The 23905-nt window shown below is 50.5% G+C and overlaps 1 protein-coding gene across 9 annotated transcripts in view; it reads right to left on the bottom strand.

Moving 5' to 3' along the window:
• The window catches only part of LOC128405287 (semaphorin-3F-like), a 32619-nt gene extending 9448 nt beyond the window's left edge, over positions 1-23171 (bottom strand). Inside the window, exons 1-16 of one of the 9 annotated variants that reach the window (XM_053371765.1) lie at positions 22685-22841; positions 22079-22274; positions 20525-20704; positions 12449-12609; positions 12055-12117; positions 11339-11458; positions 10298-10391; positions 9522-9641; positions 7931-8070; positions 4565-4679; positions 3496-3565; positions 3234-3378; positions 2752-2974; positions 2148-2236; positions 2012-2053; positions 1580-1737 (exon numbers count right to left, since the gene is read on the bottom strand). In XM_053371765.1, the coding sequence (XP_053227740.1) occupies positions 1580-1737; positions 2012-2053; positions 2148-2236; positions 2752-2974; positions 3234-3378; positions 3496-3565; positions 4565-4679; positions 7931-8070; positions 9522-9641; positions 10298-10391; positions 11339-11458; positions 12055-12117; positions 12449-12609; positions 20525-20704; positions 22079-22274; positions 22685-22774 (2006 nt within the window). In that variant the 5' untranslated portion in view covers positions 22775-22841. Of the gene's footprint in view, positions 1-1579; positions 1738-2011; positions 2054-2147; positions 2237-2751; positions 2975-3233; positions 3379-3495; positions 3566-4564; positions 4680-7930; positions 8071-9521; positions 9642-10297; positions 10392-11338; positions 11459-12054; positions 12118-12448; positions 12610-14713; positions 14736-20524; positions 20705-22078; positions 22275-22306; positions 22441-22684; positions 22901-23059 lie in introns of those variants that run through there. The other 8 variants (XM_053371764.1, XM_053371768.1, XM_053371767.1 and 5 more) reach the window with 8 other exon arrangements.
• Between the last annotated feature and the right edge of the window lie 734 nt (positions 23172-23905).

Raw genomic sequence — 23905 nt, 5'->3', positions numbered from 1 at the left:
TGAGAGGGAAGAGGTCAAACTCATTCCCTTTTCCAACCCAGGAGACTTCCTTTTGAGCAGCTAAAGGAAATTGGTAAACACCGACCAACCATAATCATGATGATAGGTAAAGGTAAAGAGACCCCTGACCATTAGGTCCAGTCGTGGCTAACTCTGGGGCTCATCTCGCTTCATTGGCCGAGGGAGCTGGCGTACAGCTTCTGGGTCATGTGGCCAGCATGACTAAGCCGCTTCTGGTGAACCAGAGCAGCACACGGAAATGCCGTTTAACTTCCCACCGGAGCGGTACCTATTTATCTACTTGCACTTTGACGTGCTTTTGAACTGCTAGGTGGGCAGGAGCAGGGACCGAGCAACGGGAGCTCACCCCGCCGTGGGGATTCAAACCGCCGACCTTCGGATCAGCAAGTCCTAGGCTTTGTGGTTTAACCCACAGCACCACCCACGTCCCATCAATCATGGTGCTTATTATTTTTCTGTTTAACAGCCAGGGATGGAGCACCTGTGGCCCTCCAGATGCTGTTGCACTACAACTCCCATCACCCCTGACCATTGGCCATGCTGACCGGGGCTGCTGGGAGTTGGAGTCCAACAGCATCTGGAGGGCCACAGATGCCCCATCACTGATTTAACCGACTCATCCTGCCTCCCTTCAGTTTAGTGCTTCAAGGCTGCTTCTATCTGAACAAAATAGTTTTCAGTCAAGTTTCCACATGCAGACCTTCCTCTTAGAACAAGCTGCCTTGCTCTCTGCCCTTTGTCAACACTGAAGGGACACACCAGAGGCAAATAGGGCAAGGCGGGGAGGGGAGGAAATCTCAGTATTGGTGGCAGCAGGGGGGCTGGGGAAGCCGCCTCGGAGCAGCCACCGCCCAGACCAATCTGAGAGTGGAGGAGAGAACCGCCAGGCCAGGGATGCTTCTGCCACAGCCACAGCCACACATTTGAGTGGTACCTCTAGTTAAGATTTGTTCTGGAGGTCCATTCTTAACCTGAAACTGTTCTTAACTGTTCTTAACCCACTTTAGCTAATGGGGCCTCCCACTGCCACCGTGCCGCCACCGCACAATTTCTGTTCTCATCCTGAAGCAAAGTTCTTAACCCGAGGTACTATTTCTGGGTTAGCGGAGTCTGTAACCTGAAGCGTATGTAACCTGAAGCATCTGTAACCCAAGGTACCACTGTACTTTTGCTCAGGCATCAGACCTGATGGCAGTAAATAGCCCTCGTAGAAGTGGGCTTGGAGAAACGGACTCTTTCTGTTTCCCTTGCCAGTGGTGTTTCTGGGTGCCTCTGCCAGAGCAAAGAGCAAGCCCTACCCCTGGAATGGAATTCGCTCCCACAAGATATAGTGATGGTCACCGCCAACACGGATGGCTTTATAAGATGATTAGACAAATCCATGGAGTGGCTGCTGGCCTACACTGGCAGAGGAAGTATGCCTCTGAATTGCTGGGGTCCAGCTTGAGGGCTCCCCACAGGCACATGGTTGGCCATGGTTGGCTCTCCTTACATTCACACTTCCCTCCCTCCTTCCCACAGCATTTGCATTCCCAACTTCGCACTCTCAGGATGTTACCTTTTGGCTGTGTGGCTGTAGCGTGTGCAGCGCTGCCCATCCCAAGCGCAATAGGGATCCCTGGCCAGGCAGCAATCGGCACAAGCTTCACCGTATTCGCGGCATCGATGGAGGCTCAGCTGGGAGACCCCCACGTCTGAGGAGGCGTACAGCTGTTGCTGCAGAGCAGAGAGGAGAGGAGAGAGCAGCGGCTGAATGGGAACCTGAATTTCTCCTCTTGTTGCCAGACCACCCGCTTGCCTCCTACAAGATGAAGCCAAGGGTCCTGGTCTTCAGCCTCCGCGTAACAGCAGCGGAATCCTAACCTCCCTTCTCAGAGTTGGAGGACTAAGCCCACAAGGTCCTTCAGGTACCTGCACCCCTGTCAGAGCAGTGACCCAGAGTGCTCATCTCCTACTTTGCTCCTCAGCAACAGGCACCTCAACCACCTACCCGTTTAGAGGATATCCACAGGGTCTTCACAGGCGCTGGAGCCTGTAGGGCAAAAAGAGGAGAGGCCAAAGTTGAGGAGGGCAGAGACGGTGGCAGTGTTAGGGCAGCAACAACAGGGAGCCACGTGTTCACTCACCCTGAACACTTCCACCTCCTCCAGGGTCAGCTCTTCCAAGTTGCCCTGTTCCTTCGGCAGCACAATCACCTTCTGCACTGTGCCCTGGTCTGGAGGAAGAAGAACCAGACATCTTCCTTCAGAAGCTATGGAGGACATTTTACTCCAGTGCTTCAAAGAGCTGAACTGGTTGCTTGTGGACGGTCTTTAGGGACAACTTCAAAGGTGTTGGTGTTTACCTTCAAAACCCTACGCTAGGGATGGGGAACCTGTGTAGCTCTTTAGAGGTTGTGGGACTCCAACTCCCCTCAGCCCCAAGCAGCACGGTCAGAGATGATGGGAGTTGTAGTCTGAGAACATCTGGAGAGTCACAGTTTTCCCATTCAGCCGGGGAAATTAAGAAAAAGAAAAGTCACTCAGGTCACAGCTGGGAATTCAGTGGTATTCAATATGCACTTGAAGCACCTATTAGCACCTTTAACAAGAACAGGTCAAGAGGTGAGTTTTCTAGGTGACTTCCACCACAGCCTGTCTGATGGGGGCGGTGGGGGTGGCTGAAGAGTGACAATGTCAGAAAGCATCCCTAGCTCAGCACTCTCCAGCAACTATAGCACCCATTACTTACCTGTCCCAAGAAAGAGAACCTCATAGCGCCCGTCCACTGCATCCACTAGGTCCACGGCCAAGGTGGTGAAGCTGTAAGGCACATTGGTCCTCACAAGCAGGGGGCGGCGCTGCAGTGGGTAAACAGCATTGTACATCAGAGGGTGGGCACGCACAAACGTCACCAGCTCATCCGAAAATTCACGTGTGGAGCGAAGTCCTGGGGTGAAGGTTCCTCCTGGGCACTGAGAAAGAGAGCCGGGTAGTAGAGTCAGAGTCTTGGCCAGGGCGGGGGGAACTGTAGCTTTCCCCACCCTACCCTGCTAACCTTCTTTGTACCCATAATGCAAAGGAAACACACAATTGAGTGTAAAGCAGGAGAGGGGGTAAATATAAGGAAGAAATCGCAAGGGGCTTAGGGAAGGAGAAAAGGGAGGCAGACAGTGAAATTCAGGCGCTGAGGGGAATAACACATTAGGAGAGGGAGAGGCCTTGGTGACTCACAGCTCCAGGGCGAGGGTAGGGCACCCGTCCCGTGTAAGGGCCCCACTGGTAGTTGTGTCCCTCCTTGTGGGCAAAGGGCCCATTGAAGACTGTGCGAATGTCGGCCATGGAGTAAACGCAGACCGCAGAGCCACGGAACACGGACCTGGAGGAAGGGAGAAGGGAGAAAGGGGCTTGCACCTGTGTGAGGCCCAAGGCTTGCTGAGCAGGCTAAGCCCCAACACTGAAGCCCAGCTGTCCCCCCCACGGGGTGCTCACTCACCCCAATGAGGAGAACACCCCATAGAGCAGAGGGTGCTTCTCGTCCTGAGTCGGCAGCAGGAAAACGTCACCTGGAAGAGGGAAACAAAGAGGCAGAGCTTCTTGAGGGAGGTGGGTAGGTTGTGCGTGAAAGATTGCCAGTCCCCATCTAGCCTATGGCCAACCCCCTGCATCAGGCGTGACAACCTGAATAAAATATTTGGGGGAGGGGGGTAAGCTCTGCCCTGCATAATCAATCACAAGACGCACATACACCATTTGAATGGCAATGCTCATCAACTTTAGAGGGGCAGCCCCCTCAAATATTTTTTTGGGAGCCAAATAGAACTCAGCCCCTAGAAGTTGGGGCCTATACCTTGCATGTATCTCTCAATTACATCTATGCTGTGGCTTAGGGGGACATACTGAAGCAAATGGCAGCGAACAAATGGCATGGCAAGGGGTTGGATTAGATGATCCCCAGATCCCTTCCAACCGCACAATTCTATGATTCTATGAACAGACATGGAAATCCAAGGGTTCCTTTCCAAAGGGTCATAGGAATGGATCAAGTCCAGAGAAATAGGTTGCTTACATTGGAGATGGGATTGATGGGAGTTGGGAATCCACAGGATCCCCATCCTTGGCTACACAGTGAATTTAGGGAGATCTACAAATGGCCAAACGAAGAAAAGCATTGTTCATCCCAATGGCCACTGGAATACACAGGGCTGGGATCTTCCACCTTGACCTGGAATGCTAAGAACAACAAGCATCTTGGCAGATGTCTTTTGGAATGGCCTCAAGAACCCCTTGAAGTTGACAGAGCCAAGATATTTCAATGGCCACCCTCTGGTTATGCCTGGCTTTAAGCCATTCAAGCTAATTCTTTCTCCAGAGCTTAGGGTGCAATTCTGTCTCCTGTGCCTCAACCCTCTTACAGTCACCTGCACACACAGAGACAATCACTAAGCCTCAGGTTTCTGCACCAAGGGTGGAACCTGAAATCCTTATGGCCTTAACCTCCCCCTGCCAACATAAATCATTTCTGCCCCGCCAAAACAAAATCTCTCTCCAAAACAGCAGCTCACGGAGCTCATCAAAGAAAGTCTCCACGCCGTCCTCTCCAATCACCGAGCAGACAAGCCGAGCTTTAAGGAAAGTCGTCCACTTGTTCACCAAAGAGCGCTGCCCACCATCATCGTTCTGAAAAGGGAGATGTACAAGGGTCTGTCAGCCAACCCCTACAGTGGCCAAAGCGAATCACATGCTTTTGGTCTCTGAGTGCACAGCTTTTCTTGCAGAAATAGACAGCATGTAGAGCCCAGTCTGGATTAGGATATGGGGGGGGGGCGCTTTAGTTCTCCCCCGCCACCAGTATGCTCCCATTCTGGAAAAGAGGGTGATGTACTTGCAATCTGCATTGGGTCAGCTTTCATTCACCCCTGAAGAACAATAGATTCAGCAGCCACCTCTGGGCTGGAAGATGAAGAAAGCCATTGTTTGTACTGGGACTTCTTGCCTTAACACCAACATGCAAGCAAGAATCAGAAAGCTTAAAAAAAAATAGAATATGGAGGGCATGGAAAAGGAAATGGTAGGAAAGTTTTATCACAGAGGAGCAGAGAAAGCCAAACAGAGACCCTAGGATTTGGAGATCTAAGAGCAGCAGGAGACTCTTAGTTGACTCAATTAGGGGGTGGATCAAAATTCTCTAACCCAGGGATGGGCAGGCTTCAGGCTTGAAATATTTAACTGTATCTTTTTTTTAACCAAAACATCAAGGTCCACCCATCAGAGCAGTGTGCAAAATAGTGGCTGGTGAGGGGGAACACAGAAATAAGGAACAGGGTACCCTCTGATCACATCAGAAACCTTTGCTGATCCACTGCAAATCAGCCAGAGATCTATCAACAGAGCTTGGTCTTTCTGTCTACCCCTGCCCTAACTCTTTTTCAGCAATAGCACTGTTACCCATAGAGAAGACAGTTGGGTCAGCACTAATTCCCAGAGGAGAGCTCTTCACAATCAACTTTAATTGGGCGACCTGAATTTGCTGGTATCTGATTGAATCCCACCGCCTGGAAGTGGCACCGTCTACACAGTTAAAGATTCAGGATCTATGGTGGATCTTGGAAAGTGAAGGACTCTCCTTCCTTGGAGGTTTTTAAACAGAGGGTGGATGGCCATCTGTCAGGGATTCTTTAGTTGCGATTCCTGCATTGCAGGAGGTTGAACAAGATTGTCCTTGGTCCCAACAATTCTATGGGCCCCACCACCCACTCACAGCACACTCTGGAAAAACTTAGAGGTTACAGAAAAGAAAGCACATGGGTCTGGCCCATTTTTCTTTGAGCCATACATTGTTTATTGTTTGTACATGTTTGCTTATGAAATGAAAAATAAGGAATAAAAGTTTAAAAATAAAAATGAACTGGCCAAAGGGACAACAGTAAGTAAAAGGGATGCCAGGATGTGGCGGGGGTGTAAATATGTACAATTTGGGGGGCAAAGGGTGTTTAAGGAAATAACAGAAATCACTGGGTAAAAGCTGTCCGAAAGTCCAAAGGTAGCATTATTATCAATTTACGATGGGGTGGAAAGTTCACAGGCTATGAAGGACTTCCTCACAAATTTATTGACAGCTGCACAAGTCATTATAGCTAGGAAGTGGAAGGGGCAAGGTGAATATAAAATGGAAGAATGGTATAAAGAGGTGTGGGATATAACTATTAATGATAAATTAACATGTGCTATTAAGGTAAGACGGGGAATATGCAAGAGAAATGAGTGTGAGGGGATATGGAAGGTGTCTGTAGAATTTTTACTGTTAAAATGGAAAGGGGTCAAACCATTGCAAGAGAGGTGTTGAAATTTTGGGGTGTTGGATAGCTACAATGGAATGGTCTTGTGGGTGGGGTGCACATTTTTATTCTTTATTTATTATTATTGCTTTGTCAACATAAAAAATAATATTTAAAAAAAACAACAGTAAGGATTTGGGGTAATTTGTTCAGGCATCCTTTATTATGTGCTTCTGGGTAAATCATTAGGTTCCCCCCACGCTGGGTAGGGTTCTATACTTAATGTAATTGTCTGAGAGCATTTCAGACCTGAACAACAGTTTGAACTCTCATGAATGTCCCGTAACTCAGAATGTAGTGGCTCTTCCCTAATCACATGACAGGGTATCAGTGGCCATGTGTTCAGTTGTCAGGGAAATTTAAAATATTAATCACACACAGTCTACCAGGAAGTTCCCCGCACAAGCCACAATGAAAGGATGAGGGAATCTGGGCTCTTTTCCAAGCTCCCATGAATTTCAATAGGGATTTTGCAAGAAAACATTTGAGCTGGTTGTGGTCACAACCTGTGCACAACGAAGACCAGAATGGCTGTGCATATACCTACACCTTCCACAGGCTCGCTATGGTGCACAGTTGTGCCACAACTGGCACAGGACCAGTGTGCTTGCTTGTGTGTCTGCATCTCTGTGTGCTTGTGGGAATGCAGAGAGATAGGCACAGAGTAATGTGGAAGCGGGGAGGGCTCCTGTTCAGGGTTCCAGCCCTCCAATAGTGCTCTCTTTCACAACACACCATCACCCAACAACAACAGACACCGAGTGTTCATTGGGCTGCTAGCTTTTCTGTGTTGGTTTCTTCATTGCCGCACAAACACATGCCCGGCCAAAGATAGCTTGCACTTCTGTAAACTCTGAGGTTCTCCCAAGCATGCTGACACCTCCCTTTTATTCCTCAGTTGCCTAATTTGGTGCTGTAATCCTGCGGACACTCAGTGGCAGAGTTCACTAGCTGAAAGGGAGTGATATGGCCCAAAGAAGATCCCTGCTGGAACAGACCAATGAAAGTTCTACTCCATTATCCTGTTCCTTGGGGAGTTTACAAACAAGGCATCAGGCAGCTCCCATTAGATTTCCCCAACAGCAGCATCTGCCATACTCTGAATTCCTACAGTACAGTAAAGCATTGTCCGGTTATTAAATCAAACACACTGTATGGTAGTCAACTAATACATCCTGTAAGTGTGTGGATTACCACTAGCACAACAGGACTCCCTCCCCATCTCCTCCCCCTACATGTGCCCCAAAATTTGCTCCAGGGGGTTGGAGGAACCCTAGAAGAAATTTAGATGCATTCAAAGGTAAGATGGGGGGAAGTCCCATTGAGCAAGCAGTAATCCTACGGCTAGTTGGACCTTGACTTAGCTACACTTAAGGAAACCCAGAATTTGGAACCCTTTTCTAGGATCTCCAGGTGCAATTTTAGCTCTGCAGGAGCAGGGACACAGCCATCGCCACCAGCAAAACACACGCTCACACACCCCTCAGGCAGCAGCCCTCAGCCTGCTCCATCTTTCTCAGCCTGGTTCCCCATGCCTCAAGCCAAAACTCAACCGTGTGGGTGGGTGTCTCCCCCACTCCAAGCGTCGCTCACCAGGCAAACCCGTCCCACCCGAGCGAGCACAGCAGGCCCCACGGCACCCTCAAGCGCTTTCTCACGGAAAAAGAAGTAGAGCTTGTCATCGTTGTGGTCGGAGCTGTCGGGGATGACGCGGGCGTGGAGGAAGACAGGGTCTGGTGGGGAGGGGAAAAGTGCCGTTACCTGGGTCCGCCACTAGGCTGCACAAGCAAACACTTTAGCCCAGTGGCTGCCAACCTTTGGGGGCAAGCGTGCCACAACAAGCCAAGTACAACATCTAGGAAATTTTCTACACTTTAGTCCAGGCTTCCTCAGCTTCGGCCCTCCAGATGTTTTGAGACTACAATTCCCTTGTTTAAACATTAAACAATTTTGGGAAATAATTTATAACGAAATGAAAAAAATGTTCAGATATTCATTTAGGAAAACACCAGAAGGTTTTCTATTGGGAATAGTACCAGGAAGCCTAAAGGAAGAAGACAAGACCTTATATTTATACACAACAGTAGCCGCAAGGCTATTTGATTGCGAAAAATTGGAAAAGCGGTATTGTACCGACAAAAATAGAGTGGCTTGCCAAATTATTGGAGTACTACAATATATCCAAAACAATGGGAGAAATTGGAAGGATCTCAAAAGAGAAGATAGACAGGGACTGGAAGGTGTTTAAAAGATACTTGCAAAACCATATCGAAAAATCAGAACTCCTATTAGAATGATCAAGTTCCGTTTCAAATACTGAAATACTAAATAAGATGGATAACAATGTGTAACAGAAAAAGAAGTATGAAATTAGGTTAAAGGTGTGTGAAAGAAAGTAATAGAAGTGGAAAGAAATGGCAATTGAGTAGATTGGAAGTCAAACACAAAGGTGGGGTGAGGGGTGGTGGATGGTGATGGGAAAATGAATTATTCGTGGGATTGAGTGTAGATATGTTTGAACACTTTTAAGGATTGTATGAAATGTATGTTTGTATATTTGTAATATATGTGTATTAAAAATTCTTTTTAATAAATAATTAAAAATTAAAAAAAAGAGAGACTACAATTCCCATCATCCCTGACCGCTGGTCCTGCTAGCTAGGGATCATGGGAGTTGTAGGCCAAAAACATCTGGAGGGCCAAGGTTGAGAAAGCCTGCTTTAGTCTGTACTATAACACATATTTTTATGCATTGGGGTAATGCTCATTTTTTCACAGGGTGGGTGAGTTGGATCTGTCCTTTTGCATGATGAGCATTCAGATTCACAGTCTGCTCTTTGTGCACTCAGTTTTAAGGGTGTGTTTTTTTTATGCCACAAATCACTTTAACTCACTTTTGTGAAAAAAGTGACAAATGAACACAAATAATAATGAGGATGAGGACGGGCGTCAGTCTGCTGAGCTGAGTGGCAGGCAGCAGCCTAAGAGAGAAGCAGGCAGGGCTGTAGGTTTCGCCTCTATGGCACTGCCAAGTCCAAGGCTCTCCAGGTGTGCTGCAACACACACCCTGCTACCTGTGCCACTCACGCCACAGGAGGTGAGCCATAATTCTCTCCATTATCCACAGTCCGCTATCCCAGCACTCATCCCCACCCTCTTCTGGCTACCTCCATCAGCCTCATACCATAGAGCCAGCGGGAATCATGTTGCTCGGTGCGCACAGCCGGTCGAGGCCCCATCGTTCGGAACACAGCAGCATCAGTGCCCATGAAATCCACATGAACTCCAGCATACAGTGTGTTATCTGGGGAGAGGAGAACGGTGGAAGAGGCACATGACAGCATTAGTCAAATAGACACAGAGACGCATGTAGACATATAGCCGATGCAAACCTGAAGGAAAGGGAACTGGGTACAAGAGCGTAGACCTTTGGTCCATCTGCTCCAGTATTGTCTGCTTTAACTGAGAAACAGAAATCCAGAACATTAGGCATGGGTCTCCTAACCCTCTTTTTGAATCTCCTTTCAATTGTGGTTAAACATGGGACCTTATACTTCCAAAGTATGTGCTCTGAAACTAAGTCATGGCCCCTCAGTGGAAAAAATCTTCTTGGCCTGCAACATCCTCAGCAGCTTCTTGTTCCCTGCCAATCAGCTGTTTAGCGCTAACTGGCTGCTTAGCTAATGCAGCATGTCTAGTAAATGCAAGAGAAAGACAAGTCATCAAACAATGGTGGCTGTAAAAACACAATGACAAGGTCTCTGGCTCCATTGGGCAACCTGTGGCCATTTATATGCTGACAAGCAAGATGGATCACACTCATCTAGAGCTCTCTTGTAAGAAAAACAAGAGTTAAAAGACAAATACATGTATATGCACAACACTACTGGTCCTTCATAGAGATAACTGGTAGCAGGGTTGCATTCAGGGACACATGCAAACTCACTCAAAGTCACTTACTGACAAGCACCGCCGTGCTGTGCTGCCGGGGGTCATATGGGCACTTGCCCTTCCCTGGCTCCAGTGAACGAGGCACCATGCGGAAAAGGTACTCCTTTGAAGGGATGAAAAAAGAAGAGAGCATGAATATGAGCATGGAAACCTACCTTGAACACCTAACCTAAAGCCCAGCTCATTTCCAAAACTGTGGAGGGACAAAATCCCACTCTTGACCTGCTCTCCTTTTCAGAAGTACCCTCTCTCTTCAGAAGCTCACACAGGTAACTGCCTTAAACTAAGGCTGTGTACTCACTAAAGCACATTTGTAGAACATTCTTTCCTCTTAAAGAATTCTGGGCACTGTAGTTCACCCCTCACAGAGCTACAATGCCCAAAAATCCTGAGCAAACTATAGAACCCAGAATGTTTTTTAGTGGTATAGGATGTATGTAGCATACATTTGTCCAGCGTACTATTGGTCCCTCTAATTTGGAAGGCTTTAAAAGAGAATCAGAAAAATTCATGGCGGAGATGGCTATCAATGGCTCTTGGCCATGACGGCTATGTTCTGTCTCCACAGCTGGAGGCATCAATGTTTCTCAACTCCACTGGCAGGAAACTACAGGAGGGGATGTTACTCTTGTGTTCGAATCCCACTTGCAAGTTTCCCACAAGCATCTGGTTGGCCACTGGGAGAACAGGAAGGTGGATTAGATGGGTCATGTGCCTGATCCAACAGGCTCTTCTTATGTTCTAACTCACTATGGTCAACAACAGGGAAACCTGTGGGTCTCTAGATGTTGTTGGCTGCCAACACCCATCAGTCTCAGCCTCCCTGTCCAATGATCAGGGATCATAAGAGCTGTAGCCCAGCAATATCTGTGGGGCCATAGGTTGCCCACACCTCAGTTACATTGACTGGCAGTGGCACTCCAGGGTCCTTCCCAACTCTGCCTGGAGATGCCAAGGATTGAACCTGGGCCTTTGGGCATACAAATCATGTCTCTACCACTGAGCAGTGGCTCTCCTCCCGGCGGGAAGCAATCCAGGTTCTCTGCTTACTTCAGAGCGCCAGCCACGGTTGACGAGGGCACAGACTGGGTGGTAGGCCCCTGTTCCACACACGTACAGGTGAGTGCGGTTCAATGGCTGCATAAGCCGGATGTAGTTGAAACATTCGCCCTGGAGGGTCAAGAGGAAACAGGGCATGAGCTGGCAGACATCCTCCTGGCAGCCAGACGTTGGTTCAACCCCCATTTTCTTACCCTGTCCCTTCCACAAAAAATAAAGAGGAAGGGGAGCTGACTTCTGGTGGGGGGCATTGCTCAGAGATTAACTTTCAGATTGGGTAGTGTTGTTAGAAACACAACAGCTCAGAAACAGGCTATGCAGGATCAATGGATAGCAAAGATGCTGTCATGGAGGTAACAGCTTTGTTTGCTTTTTTTGTAATATTGTTCTTAGAGGTACACAAGAAAACCCAGGAGTATTGCCTGAAGGGGTATTGCCTGAATGCATATCATCTGGTTGAAGGTAGGCGAGTCTGGGCCTGGGAACCACATGCATACCACCTCAGGTTCCACAATGGAAGAAAAGCGGGATATAAATGTAAGAAACTAAAATAAGGAGTCAGATGGATTCAGGGACAGCCATAGCCACATTGACAAATGGTCTTTCCACAGGGATTTGGGGCATTTAGACCAAAAAACCCACTAGCTGTTGTGAGGTGATACCCAGGGTGATAATAAGAGAGCAATGGAGCAGCAACTACGACTCACCCTCTGCCCCTTCCCTGCCAGGCGACACTCATTCTGGTGGCTGGGAAGTGCTGGCCAATGAATCTGTGCAGAGAGAGACAGAGAGAGATGAACAGGATGGGGATTGGCTTTGAGAGACTGGAGGTATTTCTCCCTCCATGCCAGGCCTTCACGCACTTGCAGTTAGCTGCCTTCTGAAGCTTGGCCAAGAATCCAGGGTGCCCATCTCCCTGGCTGCCTCTGCTCCAGCCTATCCCATGTTCTTCTTCACCTCCTCCACCCCCACCAACCAAACCCAGCCTTTTCTGGACGCATCCAGTGGACCACAGCCCAACCCCAGTAATGGTGGGCAATGTGGCCCCTTTCGTTCTGACCCAGCATGGCTCTCCTTGAGGCCCTCTGCAGCAGGGCTTACAATGAGCGGCTCCTTGTTGATATTGTGAAGATCCAAGGCCACCAGGAAGTCTCGTGCCCCCAGGTAGAGCCGCTCCTGGTCTTGGTCCATCAGCAGGATCCGATAATCGCTTGTGTTGAAGGAGAAGCTGAAGGGGCGGGCAGTGCGTGTCTCCAGCAGTTCTGGGGAGAGACATCCTCGGAGTCAAGGGTCAGTCCCACAAGCCAGCCCATTCCCTCAGCCCACTGGTCTCCAAAAGGAGAGTAAGTCTCAAGCGTCCTCATCCCCCTTCTTTCTTGCTGCCTTCCCCATAGAATGGGCAGCAGCGGGAGCAAGCTAATCTATGTGATCCCTGGTCTGGGCTCAGGCCGAGCTGAGCTGAGCTCAGGGGGTATTTTGGTCCCATGAAGTGGCTAAGGCGGAGCCGACGTGGGTGGTGGGGGGAGGGCGCTCAGCGGCTGGTACAGCAAAGAGCCTAAATCCCCCAGCAATCCCCCTGGCCACATTCCAGAGGCGAAGATCAGAGAGTGGCCTGGTGAGCTTCCCACCTGCGGTGACCTTGGGGATGTGGCCAGAGGACAATCAGCCTCTTTGCCCAGCTACTTTCTGCAGCCAAGTCTGGGCAAGAATTCAGAGACCAGGGACAGAAATTGGCCTAATCCCTGTGGACAAGTGGACAGAAGAGCAGATTTCCGGGGAGCTCAGAGAGGGAGACAGGTGGGGAGCGGGGAGGGAAAGGAGCCTGAGTATTCTGAGGAATTGAGATCCAATTAAAATGAAAGGAACAAAAGTAAGTGCAGGAGCAGGACTCCAGGGCCCTCTCCTCTGTTCCTTCTGCTCCGATTCAGCCGAACGACTGAGTCTGAACGCCGGAGACAGAACCCAGGGAACCTGGTGGAATTCCCCAAGCATTAACACATGGCAGGTGGGAGACTATCATTCCCCACCCTGCAATAAATGTCAGGCAGCCCCATGGCAGGATGCCCAGGGCAGGGTGTGTCACGCATACCCAGATCTGATGTATACAATGACCATTATATAACACTGTGCTGGGGACCCCTTTCAGGGATATACACACAACCAAGCAATACTGGATTATTTCTTGGGCATTATAAGCAGCAACTTGAGAGGGTATGGGAGAGTTTTTCAGTCATAAAGAAGGTGGCGGCGGTAAACTTGTGACCCTCTGGATGTTGTTGGACTCCCAGTATCCTTTGCCTTTGGCCATTCTGGCTGGAGCTGATGGGAGTTGGAGGTCAACAGTATCTGGAGGGTCACACACTCCCCACCTGTGCCATATGAAAACTGGATGTTATATAATTACCAGTGGAAAACTGTCAGTTATGATAATTAATTACTAGGTGTTAGGTGAAGGTACAACTTCCCTGATTTTCTCCTCTGACAGGAAGGGGAGAAATATCACAGGGTGCTCTTGCCATACCAGCAGCAGTTTGGGAGGCTGTCTATATGGGTCCCCAGAGACTTTGGAGAAAGAATGTGTTTATGACGTTTACAAGGGATAAATCTGGAATCTCTCTGGAAATAACATGCTGTTGTTTTTTCTGTCTGGGGAAATTCATGTGGTGATTCTGTTGCTGGGTAAACAAAGGCATAGTTGCTAAGGAACACAAATCTGCAAGGAAAAGGACCTTCTGGGGCTCTGAAAACCCCTCACGTCTTCTCTCCTTGATTGGGCCCACCAGTGGCATGGATGGTATTTTAGATGTGTCTCCACCACAACAATACACAGAATACTTTGAAAGCTGCCCCTAATTTGCACAGCCAAGGTGGAGGGAGACTTCTACCAGCCAAAAAACAAACAAATCAAAAGCAGGCATCATCTCCTGTATTCGCACAACAGGCATTTGGGCAACTTTGTCAGGAGTGGGCAGGAAGACTCCCTGAAATGCATATCCAGACCAGAGATGTGCCACTAATAAGAGCCTTGCTAGATCAGACCATAGGCCATCTAGACCAGCATTCTGTGGTCACAGTGGCTACCCACAGGTCTCTGAGAAGCCCACACACCAAATACGAGTGCAATACTCTCTCTCCTGCTGTTGTCCTGCAAAGACTGGAGCTCAGAGCACATAACTGCTATCATGACGAGTAGTCATTGCTAGCCTTATCCGCCATGAATGTGTCTAATCTCCTTTTCAAAGCCGTCTAAATTGGTGGCTATCACCACATCCTGTGGAAGCAAATATCATAGTTTGAGTATGTGCTGCGGGAAGAAGTACTTCCTTTTGTCCATTTCCACACAGAGAAGGTATTAAAAACTGTCACCAGGCATTTATTAGAACCAGGTGGGGTATCCTCTTGCAAGGAACCACGTTTGGGGTTAGTGTCTGGAGGAAATCAGTTGGGGCATGAAATGTGGGAGGCAGTTATGGACTGACAGTTGGGATGGTGATCAAATATTGTCGCTTGACAGTGGAGGGGGGAGAGGATGAAGGGTAGAGGGGATTAGCTGAGTGGGAATGGGTTTAGGAGATTACTGGTTCTAATTGCATTCATCCCAGACTTCAGCTGACTGAATTTATTTTCATTGTTCCTCAAATAAAGCACTTGGTTGTTAGCCCTGGATAACTGTTGGTGAAAAACATGTTTAAATGGTTTGAACACCTATCCCAATACACCTATTCACTACCTGACTGTGGGTTTGTAGTGGATAGCTCAATTAAGACGTTGTGAAAACAGCGTGGAAAAGTTGCCGCCGCTGCCCCGCCCCCCCAAATTCCATGCTAGGAACCATTAGGAAAGGAATTTGAAAGAAAACTGTCGATATCATTATGCCATTATACAAATCTTTGGTGCAACAGCACTTTAAATACTGTGTGGAGTTCTGGTGGTCTCACCTCAAAAAAGAATATGGTGGAACTAGGAGAGGTTCAGAAAAGGGCCACCAAACTGATCAAGGAGCAAGTCCCCTGTGAGGAACAGCGGAAACATAGGGGGCCTTTGAGTTTAGAAGAAAGGCAAGTAAGAGAATACAGTGGTACCTCAGGTTAAGAACTTAATTTGTTCTGGAGATCCGTTCTTAACCTGAAACTGTTCATAACCTGAGGTACCACTTTAACCTATGGGGCCTCCTGCTGCCGCCAACACGATTTCTGTTCTCATCCTGAAGCAAAGTTATTAACCTGAAGTATTATTTCTGGGTTAGCGGTGTCTGTAACCTGAAGCGTCTGTAACCCGAGGTACCACTGTACATGGCAGAGGTGTATAAAATTTAGCATGGCATAAGGAGAAAGTGAACAGAGAAAAGTTTTTCTCTCACACAACGCTAGAACTTGGGGACACCCAATGAAGCTGAACTTTCAAAGATTCAGGGTGGGCAAAAGGAAGTTCTTCTTCACACAGCTGAGCCATGGAATCCACTCCAACAAGATGCAGTGATGGTCATCAGCAACCTGGATGGCTTCTAAGAGGATGAGGGAGATTCATGGAGGAGAAGGCTACGAGCAGCTACGAGCCACCAAGGCAATGTTCTACCTCCGCAGTCAGAGGCAGGATGCTCCTGAATGCCAGTGGGTGAGAATCACAAGCGGGGAGAGTGCCTTTGCTCTCAGGTCCTGCTTTGAGGCTTCCCATAGACATCTGCTTAGCCACTGTGGGAAGAGGATGCTGGACTAGTTGGGTCTATGTTCTTTTCCCAATAAAACTGCCTTGACACTTCCTGCATCTACATACTACGGTTAGCACAGCAAGACTACAACACTTTTGGAAAGCCATGAACTTTAACAAGCCTCTGGAAGTCAGTACGAGTGGCAAATGACCCTTGCAATAGAACTTGATGTCCCCTCTGCCCCAAGCTCACTGGGTGGCCTCACTGGTTCTATTTTATATCACTAAAAAATAAAATGTTGTTGCATGCCTTGGCACAGGGTAGACAATCAGTTGGACATGAACAAAAAAGTGACCTTCCCACATTGTGCAACAGCAGGAGAACCCACCATATCAAAGGCGCACACAAGCAGAACCCGCTTTGTAAAGGTGCATGGGCTCGTCATGCGGCAGACGTGTTGAACAGCCACAAAGAACATTGCGCCCCCAGCACAGATCTTTGCCACACCCTGGCCAAGCCCACAGTGCAATCTAGGCTGCAGCAACCAAGCGGCTTCAGTTCACAAAGAGCAACTGCACAACACTCTTCTCCCCACACTGTTCCCAAATAGCAATGCCCAGCCATACTTCCACTGCACACCCTCCTGCCTTCATGAAACCTAAGATGGCCAGGCTCCACATGACTCCCCAAGGCTGCAATCCACGACATGCGTCCTCACCACATACAGTCCTACGGGTGCACACAGACACAGGCAAACACACGTGTCTATGCATGTGTGCATTCATGCGCACGCGCACGCACACACTGGGCAGAGGGGTGTTCAGGGCTTTGCCTTTTATAGGCAGGATTGCTGCTGCCAAAAGGAATGAATTGTCCTTTGGCCAAGGATGTTTCTCTCTCGCTCTCTTGCACACACATGCACACCCATCCACTTCAAGGGCTGGGCTAGCACCAAATGCCTTAGCTGAAGGAAAGGAGGGGAAAAGGGCTGCAAAGAGAACAGAGGGTTGGGTGCCCGTAATGGGGGTTGTGGCACGCGCTCCCCCAGCAATTAAACGACCTCCTCTCTGCCCCAATCTCTCTCACTTCCCCTTCCCAACAATGTGCTTTGAAAAGGGGAATCCATCCAAGTGTGTTCCAGCCTCTTCTCTGTATGGCATGCTGGGTATTTTAAGCCCTTCTGGGAAATCCTTTCCCCCTGTGACTGGCAAGTAACCAGATCCCGGAATCCCCGAGAACAGAGTGTAGGGGGAACCCAGCAAGGTCACAGGAGATGTATTTGGGGATGGGGGGGAGGGCAGCAGCAGAAGCCAACATGACAGCAGAGGACCCACACATACAATGGCATGCGTTTGAGCAACTGGGGGGAAAAGACACCTGTAGTAAGGCACTTTGCACAGTAAGAACACAGTCTAGGTGATTTTCCTGCCTTCTGGCAGTATCTCAGCATGCAAGGGCATGCCTTGAAGGTGACGCTTGTGCCAAATTCGCAGGTGTCATTGGCACATGAATTGACATGATTTGCTGTATAGGACGCCGTCAGGGAGAGAAACCCACACAAGCAGACTTGGCCCTGTGCACATTGACTGCATGGCCCACTCATGCTGTCCTACACATGGCACAAAATGCTGCTTATATACATACAACTCATGGCAACCATTGTGGGAATGTGTTCACTTTTGCTTATGTGTGAATGGCTTTATAGTTCACATATATAGTTGACAATCTCTGTCCAAAGATCTGCTTGTGGCTAAATGTTCCCATTTAAGTGTAACCAACTGCTCACACACTTGCCAGCACATGAAAAGGTGTTGCTTATTGTGAGACTACACACATACAGCTGCCGGAATAAGGCTGCGTGATTATGTGGTGACTATGGAACTTATTGCCACATGGTGGTGCGGCTGCTACAATGAGCAAAAGCAATTTTTAAAAAAATCACAATTAGATGGATGTGAGGAAAGCAGACTTTGCTGGTGGCTTCCAGGCATAATAGCCAAAAAATCAGCCACCATAAAGGAAAGCAGCATCTTTCTGGCTACCACATCAGAAGGCTTAACAATGAGGGATGGACATGGGCATCAGACTGTGCTTGCAAATCTCTCTGAGGATTCTGGTTGGTTGCTGTTGCCAGAATTCCAAGCCAAAAAAATCCAGGCCATCGGTCAGATACCAACAAACAAATTTCCTGATCTGACAGGAGACCTTTTCCTGTTGCCCCATGGAGGGACCCACTGCACAAGCATAAACATAGGTAGAAAAGGGTACCTATTTTCTAGAACAGGAACGTCCAACTCCCAATAGACTGCAATCTACTCACAGTATATAGAAAAACTGGCAGCGATCTACCCATCCCTGTCATTGAATGGACCAAAGTTGTTGAGCTTTTTAGGGAAAGGCAAAGGTCTACTTGGGCCAAAGATCTACCAGGATCTACCAGGTACACCCCACCATCTACCAGTAGATCACGATCTACCTGTTGGACATGCCTGCTCTAGAACACCTTACTGTGGGTTCTGTGGTTCTCAAAAAGGAACATCCATGCTTCCTTGCGTCAACCAACTTTCGAGATGAGAAATGTGGCATTGTTCTTTACGGGCCTCATCCGCATGCAAAAAGGGCATCTTCATGTCCTCCTCCACTTGCACACGGGCAGATATCAACATTTATAGTCCACCTTTGTTTGAGCAGCTCACGGCAGCACAATGGGATTATCCCATTATATCCTCACAGTCTCCCTGTGAGGTGGGCTAGGAGCAGAAATAGTGACTGGCCCAACATCATGCAGGAAGTTTTAGAGCCAATTGTATATCTCTCTAGCCCAAGTGGCCCTGCATCATGCTAGAGTTGTGAAATGATTGCCTACATTTTACACACACAACCCAAAGCCCTTGCCCACCACTGCCACAAGCACCTGTGAATCTGCCCCTGTTTTTCTTCTTTCCTCTCATGTCACTGCTTACTCCCATACAACCTGCCCTCTGACTGATCAACACACAATCTCCTCCTCCTCAATGAATGGCTATGACTTCAAACAATTCCAAGGAGCTTGGAGTACAAGCACAACAAGTGAACACTATAGAGAAAGCCACATGTGGAGATCCTCAAGATGAACTCAAGTGCAAATTCGAGGAGTGAAAGATCTCTCTCCCCAAACACCCCCTCCACCAGGCTCATAGCTGGCAACATTTCCCTTTTTTTAAAGGGAAATTCCCTTATTCCGAATAGGATTCCTCGCAAGAAAAGGGAAAAGTTGGCAGCTATGACAAGGCTCCTGCACAGTAATAATGCACTATTATTAGTAGTAGGGCTGAAAGGTTTAGCCAATCAGTGAGACAGAGCAATTCAAAATCTTGTAGATATAACTGGGGGAAGCAGATTTAAAATAATTCACTAGTTTTTACCCATGCACATATTTTTGAATTCACAGGCAGCAAGCACATTCAGATGAGAGGAATCACCCCCTTCCAACTTTCTCCCAAGGAGGGAATGCCTCTTCTGGGGCGGGCACCTTCTGTGGGACACCCACATGCGCCCACTATCAAAGAATGCTACACTCCTGCCCCAGAACTGTAGTTTTATTCACATGCAAACCAGTGCAGATATAGTCAGTTGTTCAATTGACTGAAAATCTTGCATGGCTTAATCAGCTTACCGGTTTCTTTCACCAGCTGACAGCCCTAACTATCCTGATCTTTTGGTGCTGCCTGCTGCCATGAGAACCCCATATTAGGTTGGCTGACAGAAGCAAACATACACATTTTAGTATGGAAAGACAGTGTTGTGTAATGGTTGGTGTTGGACTAAGGAGAAATCGATTAAAATCTCTGCTCAGCTGCGAAGTTCACTGGTTGTCTAGTCATTACCTCTTTACCTCACAGGGTTGTTGACAGGATAAAAAGGAGGGGAACCAGAACTGTGTGCAATGCATTGCCTTGAACCTCCAGACAGGATATCAATAAAATAAAATAAAAATGCAATGGGCTGTAGCCAACTAAGTTCTACTCAAAGTAGACCCATTGAAATTAATGGACCCAAGTTAGTAATGTCCATCAATTTCAGCAGGTCTACTCTGAACAGGACTAACCAACACAATGAAACAACATTGATACAACACAATGAAAATCACACACCCCTCCATAACAGTTCTCTGTTCTAAGCAGCGCCCCTTTCCAGAGTTGCCCCAGTACCAGAGCCGGCACTATCATTAGACCAACTAGGCAGCTGCCTCAGGTGCAGACCTCTGAGGGGCACGATTTTATACAGATTAGTTTTGGTTACATCTTATAAATTCCTGATAATGTTATACTTTTATATTTTGAAGAATCTTATGTCTACAAGACATGTGTTTCTGAAGAGTGAAGTTAGCAATTTGGGAGACGGGGTGCCGAGTACTTGACCAGGGGGCAAAATAGCCCGGCGCCGGCACTGCCCGGTGGTGCCACACCTCCCGCTTCCCTTCCGTGCCCACCTGGAAGGCGACGCCCACGCGGCCTTGTCCTCCTCCCCCCCCCAGCCCTGAGCCTCACCTGAGACCCGCTGAGCCGCCCTCTTCTTCTTCTTCTTACCTTTGTAGGTTAGGTAGACCCGGGGGGCGCCGGCGAGGCTGCTCTGGCCCAGGCAGCAGCAGCAGCAGCAGCGGAGCAGCAGCGCCAGCAGCAGCATCAGGGGTGCCCCGGGCGCCATGGCCGAGGGAGTCCGAGGGACACCTGGGCGGGAAGAGAGAGAGACCTGGAGGCGCGCCCTTCTTCTGCCAGGCTCCGGGGCACCTGGCGAGGGAGCGGGCGAGGGCTACGCGCGCGCCCCTGGGCGCTTGGCGGGGAGAGGCCTAGAGGGCGCTGCGTCCGAGGGCGCCGGATCAAAGGCGCTGCCTCGCCCGGCCCCCCGGCGCCCGGCCAAGGCGCTGTAACCCGAGCGGGGCCGCGGCTCCCGGGCACTTCAAAGGCGCGCTCCCCCCTCGCCATTCTTGCTCTCCCCTCCTTCCCTCAGGCCGGCGGCACTTTGAAGTTGGGGGACGCGGGCTGGGAGTCCCCAAATGGGGGCTGGCTCCCAGCCCACCGCACCCCCCAAAAAAACTCTACCTCATTGGACTGCTCCTGGACCCCGGGAAATGGCGCCCCCTGCCGGCGCCCCGCCCGGAGCCCTTCGCCTTGGGCCGGCCCCCTTCATTCTGGAGAGGGCACCGATCTTGCGGCGGCCTCCTGACGCCATCACTCTCAGCCCAAGGGGGCAGGAACGGCAGCAATCCCTCCCCGAGCCCCAGCCGGGCTATAATCTTCCCCATGCCACAGAACAGGTGCCAGGGGACAATGCCAGCAGCACACGCAGCTCCCACTCCGTGCCAGCGGGGCTCGGCTGGGCGCTTTGATCCGCCTGCCAGTCCCGTCCCTTCGGCTCTCCCTGCCCGTGCGCGCCGCGGCTCTGCCTGTCCCGTCCCTAGTTCCGCCGACGTGCTGCAACCTGTCGCTTCCATACCTGAGCCAGGTGCAGCGAAGCGAAGCAGGGCATGCTGGGACTTGGAGTCCCAAATGGCCCCAGGGGCCAGAGGGCCTTGGCTCACCCCCTAAATCGAGGGCCCGTGCTTTGCCTGTTGGGCCACATCTCTCGCGCTCTCCCTCGACACGCAAGAACTCCGTGTCCCCCTCGGGTGCCAGACTCAGGTCCGCGCCCCCCGCGCCCAGATCCGCCACACTTTTGTTTTGAGCAGGACAGAAGCCTCCCGTTATTTGCTGCCTGGCCCTCAGCCCAGAAGGGGCTGCATCTCAGACCAAAGTTGCAACCCCAACGCGCGCTTTCCCGGGAGTCCTGCTCAAGCGCCCGTGGAACGTCTTTTGGGTAAACGCGCGCAGAGCCAAAGCGAGAAGCGAAGTAGAAGCGGCGCAAAGTGGGTGCGCCCCCCCCCCCGCTTTAGAGGAAAAATAAATAGCAGGAGTGGAGAGGAGGAATGTTGCGAGCAAGGATTGCAGTGGAGGTTGGTGGGGTGGCAATCTGTTCCTGGGACACAGAAGGGGCGAAGCAGCAGGGCCAGGATCGTGGCAAGGGATGCGGAGTCTCCGGCAAGGCAAGGCGCAGAGGCCACTCACCGCCCCTCGCCCGCGCTGCTCCCGGCTCCCGACCAAGGCGGCGACTCAGAGCCCGCGGGCGCGTCCCCCCGCCGCCGGCGCGCACGAAACTTTCTCGGTGGCGCTGTTCCTCCGGAGGAGAGCCGCTCGCCGCGAAGGGAAGAGGCGCATCGCTGCCCGCCGCCGCCCCAGCCGCGGGGTCCTGCCTTTTGTCACTCTGCGGAGGGAAAGGGAAGCGGCTGAACCCACCGCGCGAATCGGCGTGCAAGTTCCTGCTCTGCCTCCTGGAGCCCGAGCAGCGGAGCCGCCTCTCCCGGGACGGGCGGGACGCCTTAACCCCTTCGCTGCTCCCGGAGCCGAAGAGGAAGGCGCTCCCGAGGAGGGCGGGCGGGCGGGTGGCGCCCCCTCCTTCCCCCAGCAGGAGGGGTCCGGGCAGATGGGCGGGGGGTGGGGAAGACCTTCCCCAGCTGGGGGTCTCAGCCCTGCGCCCGTGTCTTTGATGCCTCCTTGCCTTCTATGGGGCGCTCCTCCAAATCTGCCCCATAGCCTTTGGGTGGTGGGGGGGGGGGAGAATCTGGCTCCAGCAGCAAAGTCCGGAGTCCGGAGGAGCTGAGAGAGGTCTTTTACCTGCGCCAGGATTGCGTGTCCCAACAGCCCCCTCTCGTGCCAGGCGGGCCCAGGAGGCTCCGGGGGGCGCTCCTCGGGAGCGGTTTGCATCCTGCCAGCCGCGCCTTTGGCCTCTCCCCAGCGAGGAGGAGGGCGGCACCTGCAGGAGGCCAGGAGAGGGGGTCCCTGGCAGCCGAGCCGGAGAAGGCGGCGTGCGAGGTGCTGGAAGGAGCCCGGGGCAGATCCGGCTGGAGGAGGAGAGGCGAGAGAGACGCCTTGACAGGTGGGCAGGACACCCCCCTCCAGACTCCAGCTCTTTCCCACCAGCGCACCCTTCGCACCGGGCGACCCACCTGATGGAGCTCCTCTTAAAAGACAGGATGGCGCCAGGCTTACTTTGGCATCTAGCGGAGATGGGATGGGGCAGCTCTTGCACAACAGAGCCCAGGATGTAGCTTCCAGGAGTGCAGCTCACAGGAGCACCGCGGCACATCTCTTGCCTCCTTCAAAGGGCGCAGAATGGAAGGAAGTCTCTTTCTCCAACCTCCCCCCCTCCCTGATGCATCTCTACTCTTTATGACCCAGTGGGTTTTGAGAAAGTGGGGCTGTCAGGAAAGGACAGCAGCCTGAGCCCCCAGCGCGCCGCAGGGCTGACTCACCGCATTTTGAAGTTAGCGAAATAATATACTTTATTGTCCAATGTTTGACTGCCCTGTAAGACCATTTGGTGTGGCCTAAACATACCACTGTTCTGAGGTTGCTTTCCTGAGCTTTGGACCACATCTTACATACAAGGCATAGCGAGCCCAAGATCCAGCCCTGAAAGTTCGCTCTAATGATGCCTCCAGGGCCTTCGCTGGTGAGGCAGTTGCATCTTTTCCTTTGCTACAGTACAGGCGAAACACTGAACTCTAAAGGAAAGACCCCCAAAGGCAAAGGCCTGTAAATATAGTCAACCACAGGCACTAGAAAACTATGTAAAAAACATGAGTCAGTGAACTGTAAAAGAAACACAGCACACATGATTTATACCAAATATGGTCTTGTGTTGTGCAGGGATGGGGAACTGGTGCCCCCCCCCAGATGTTGGTGAACCATCACTCCCACCACCTCTGGTTATTACCTGTCTGAGGCTGATGGGAGATGGCATCTCACTCTGACAACATTGAGGGCTACAGATTCCCATTATATTTTCACAAAGTATGTCATTGTGAACCTTGGTCTATGACAATGCAAAAGGGA

The sequence above is a fragment of the Podarcis raffonei genome, chromosome 17 (assembly GCF_027172205.1).
Source record: "Podarcis raffonei isolate rPodRaf1 chromosome 17, rPodRaf1.pri, whole genome shotgun sequence".
Taxonomy (NCBI): Eukaryota; Metazoa; Chordata; class Lepidosauria; order Squamata; family Lacertidae; genus Podarcis; species Podarcis raffonei.
Note: the sequence above shows the minus strand (reverse complement) of the source record. Positions and strands in the feature narration are given on the sequence as shown.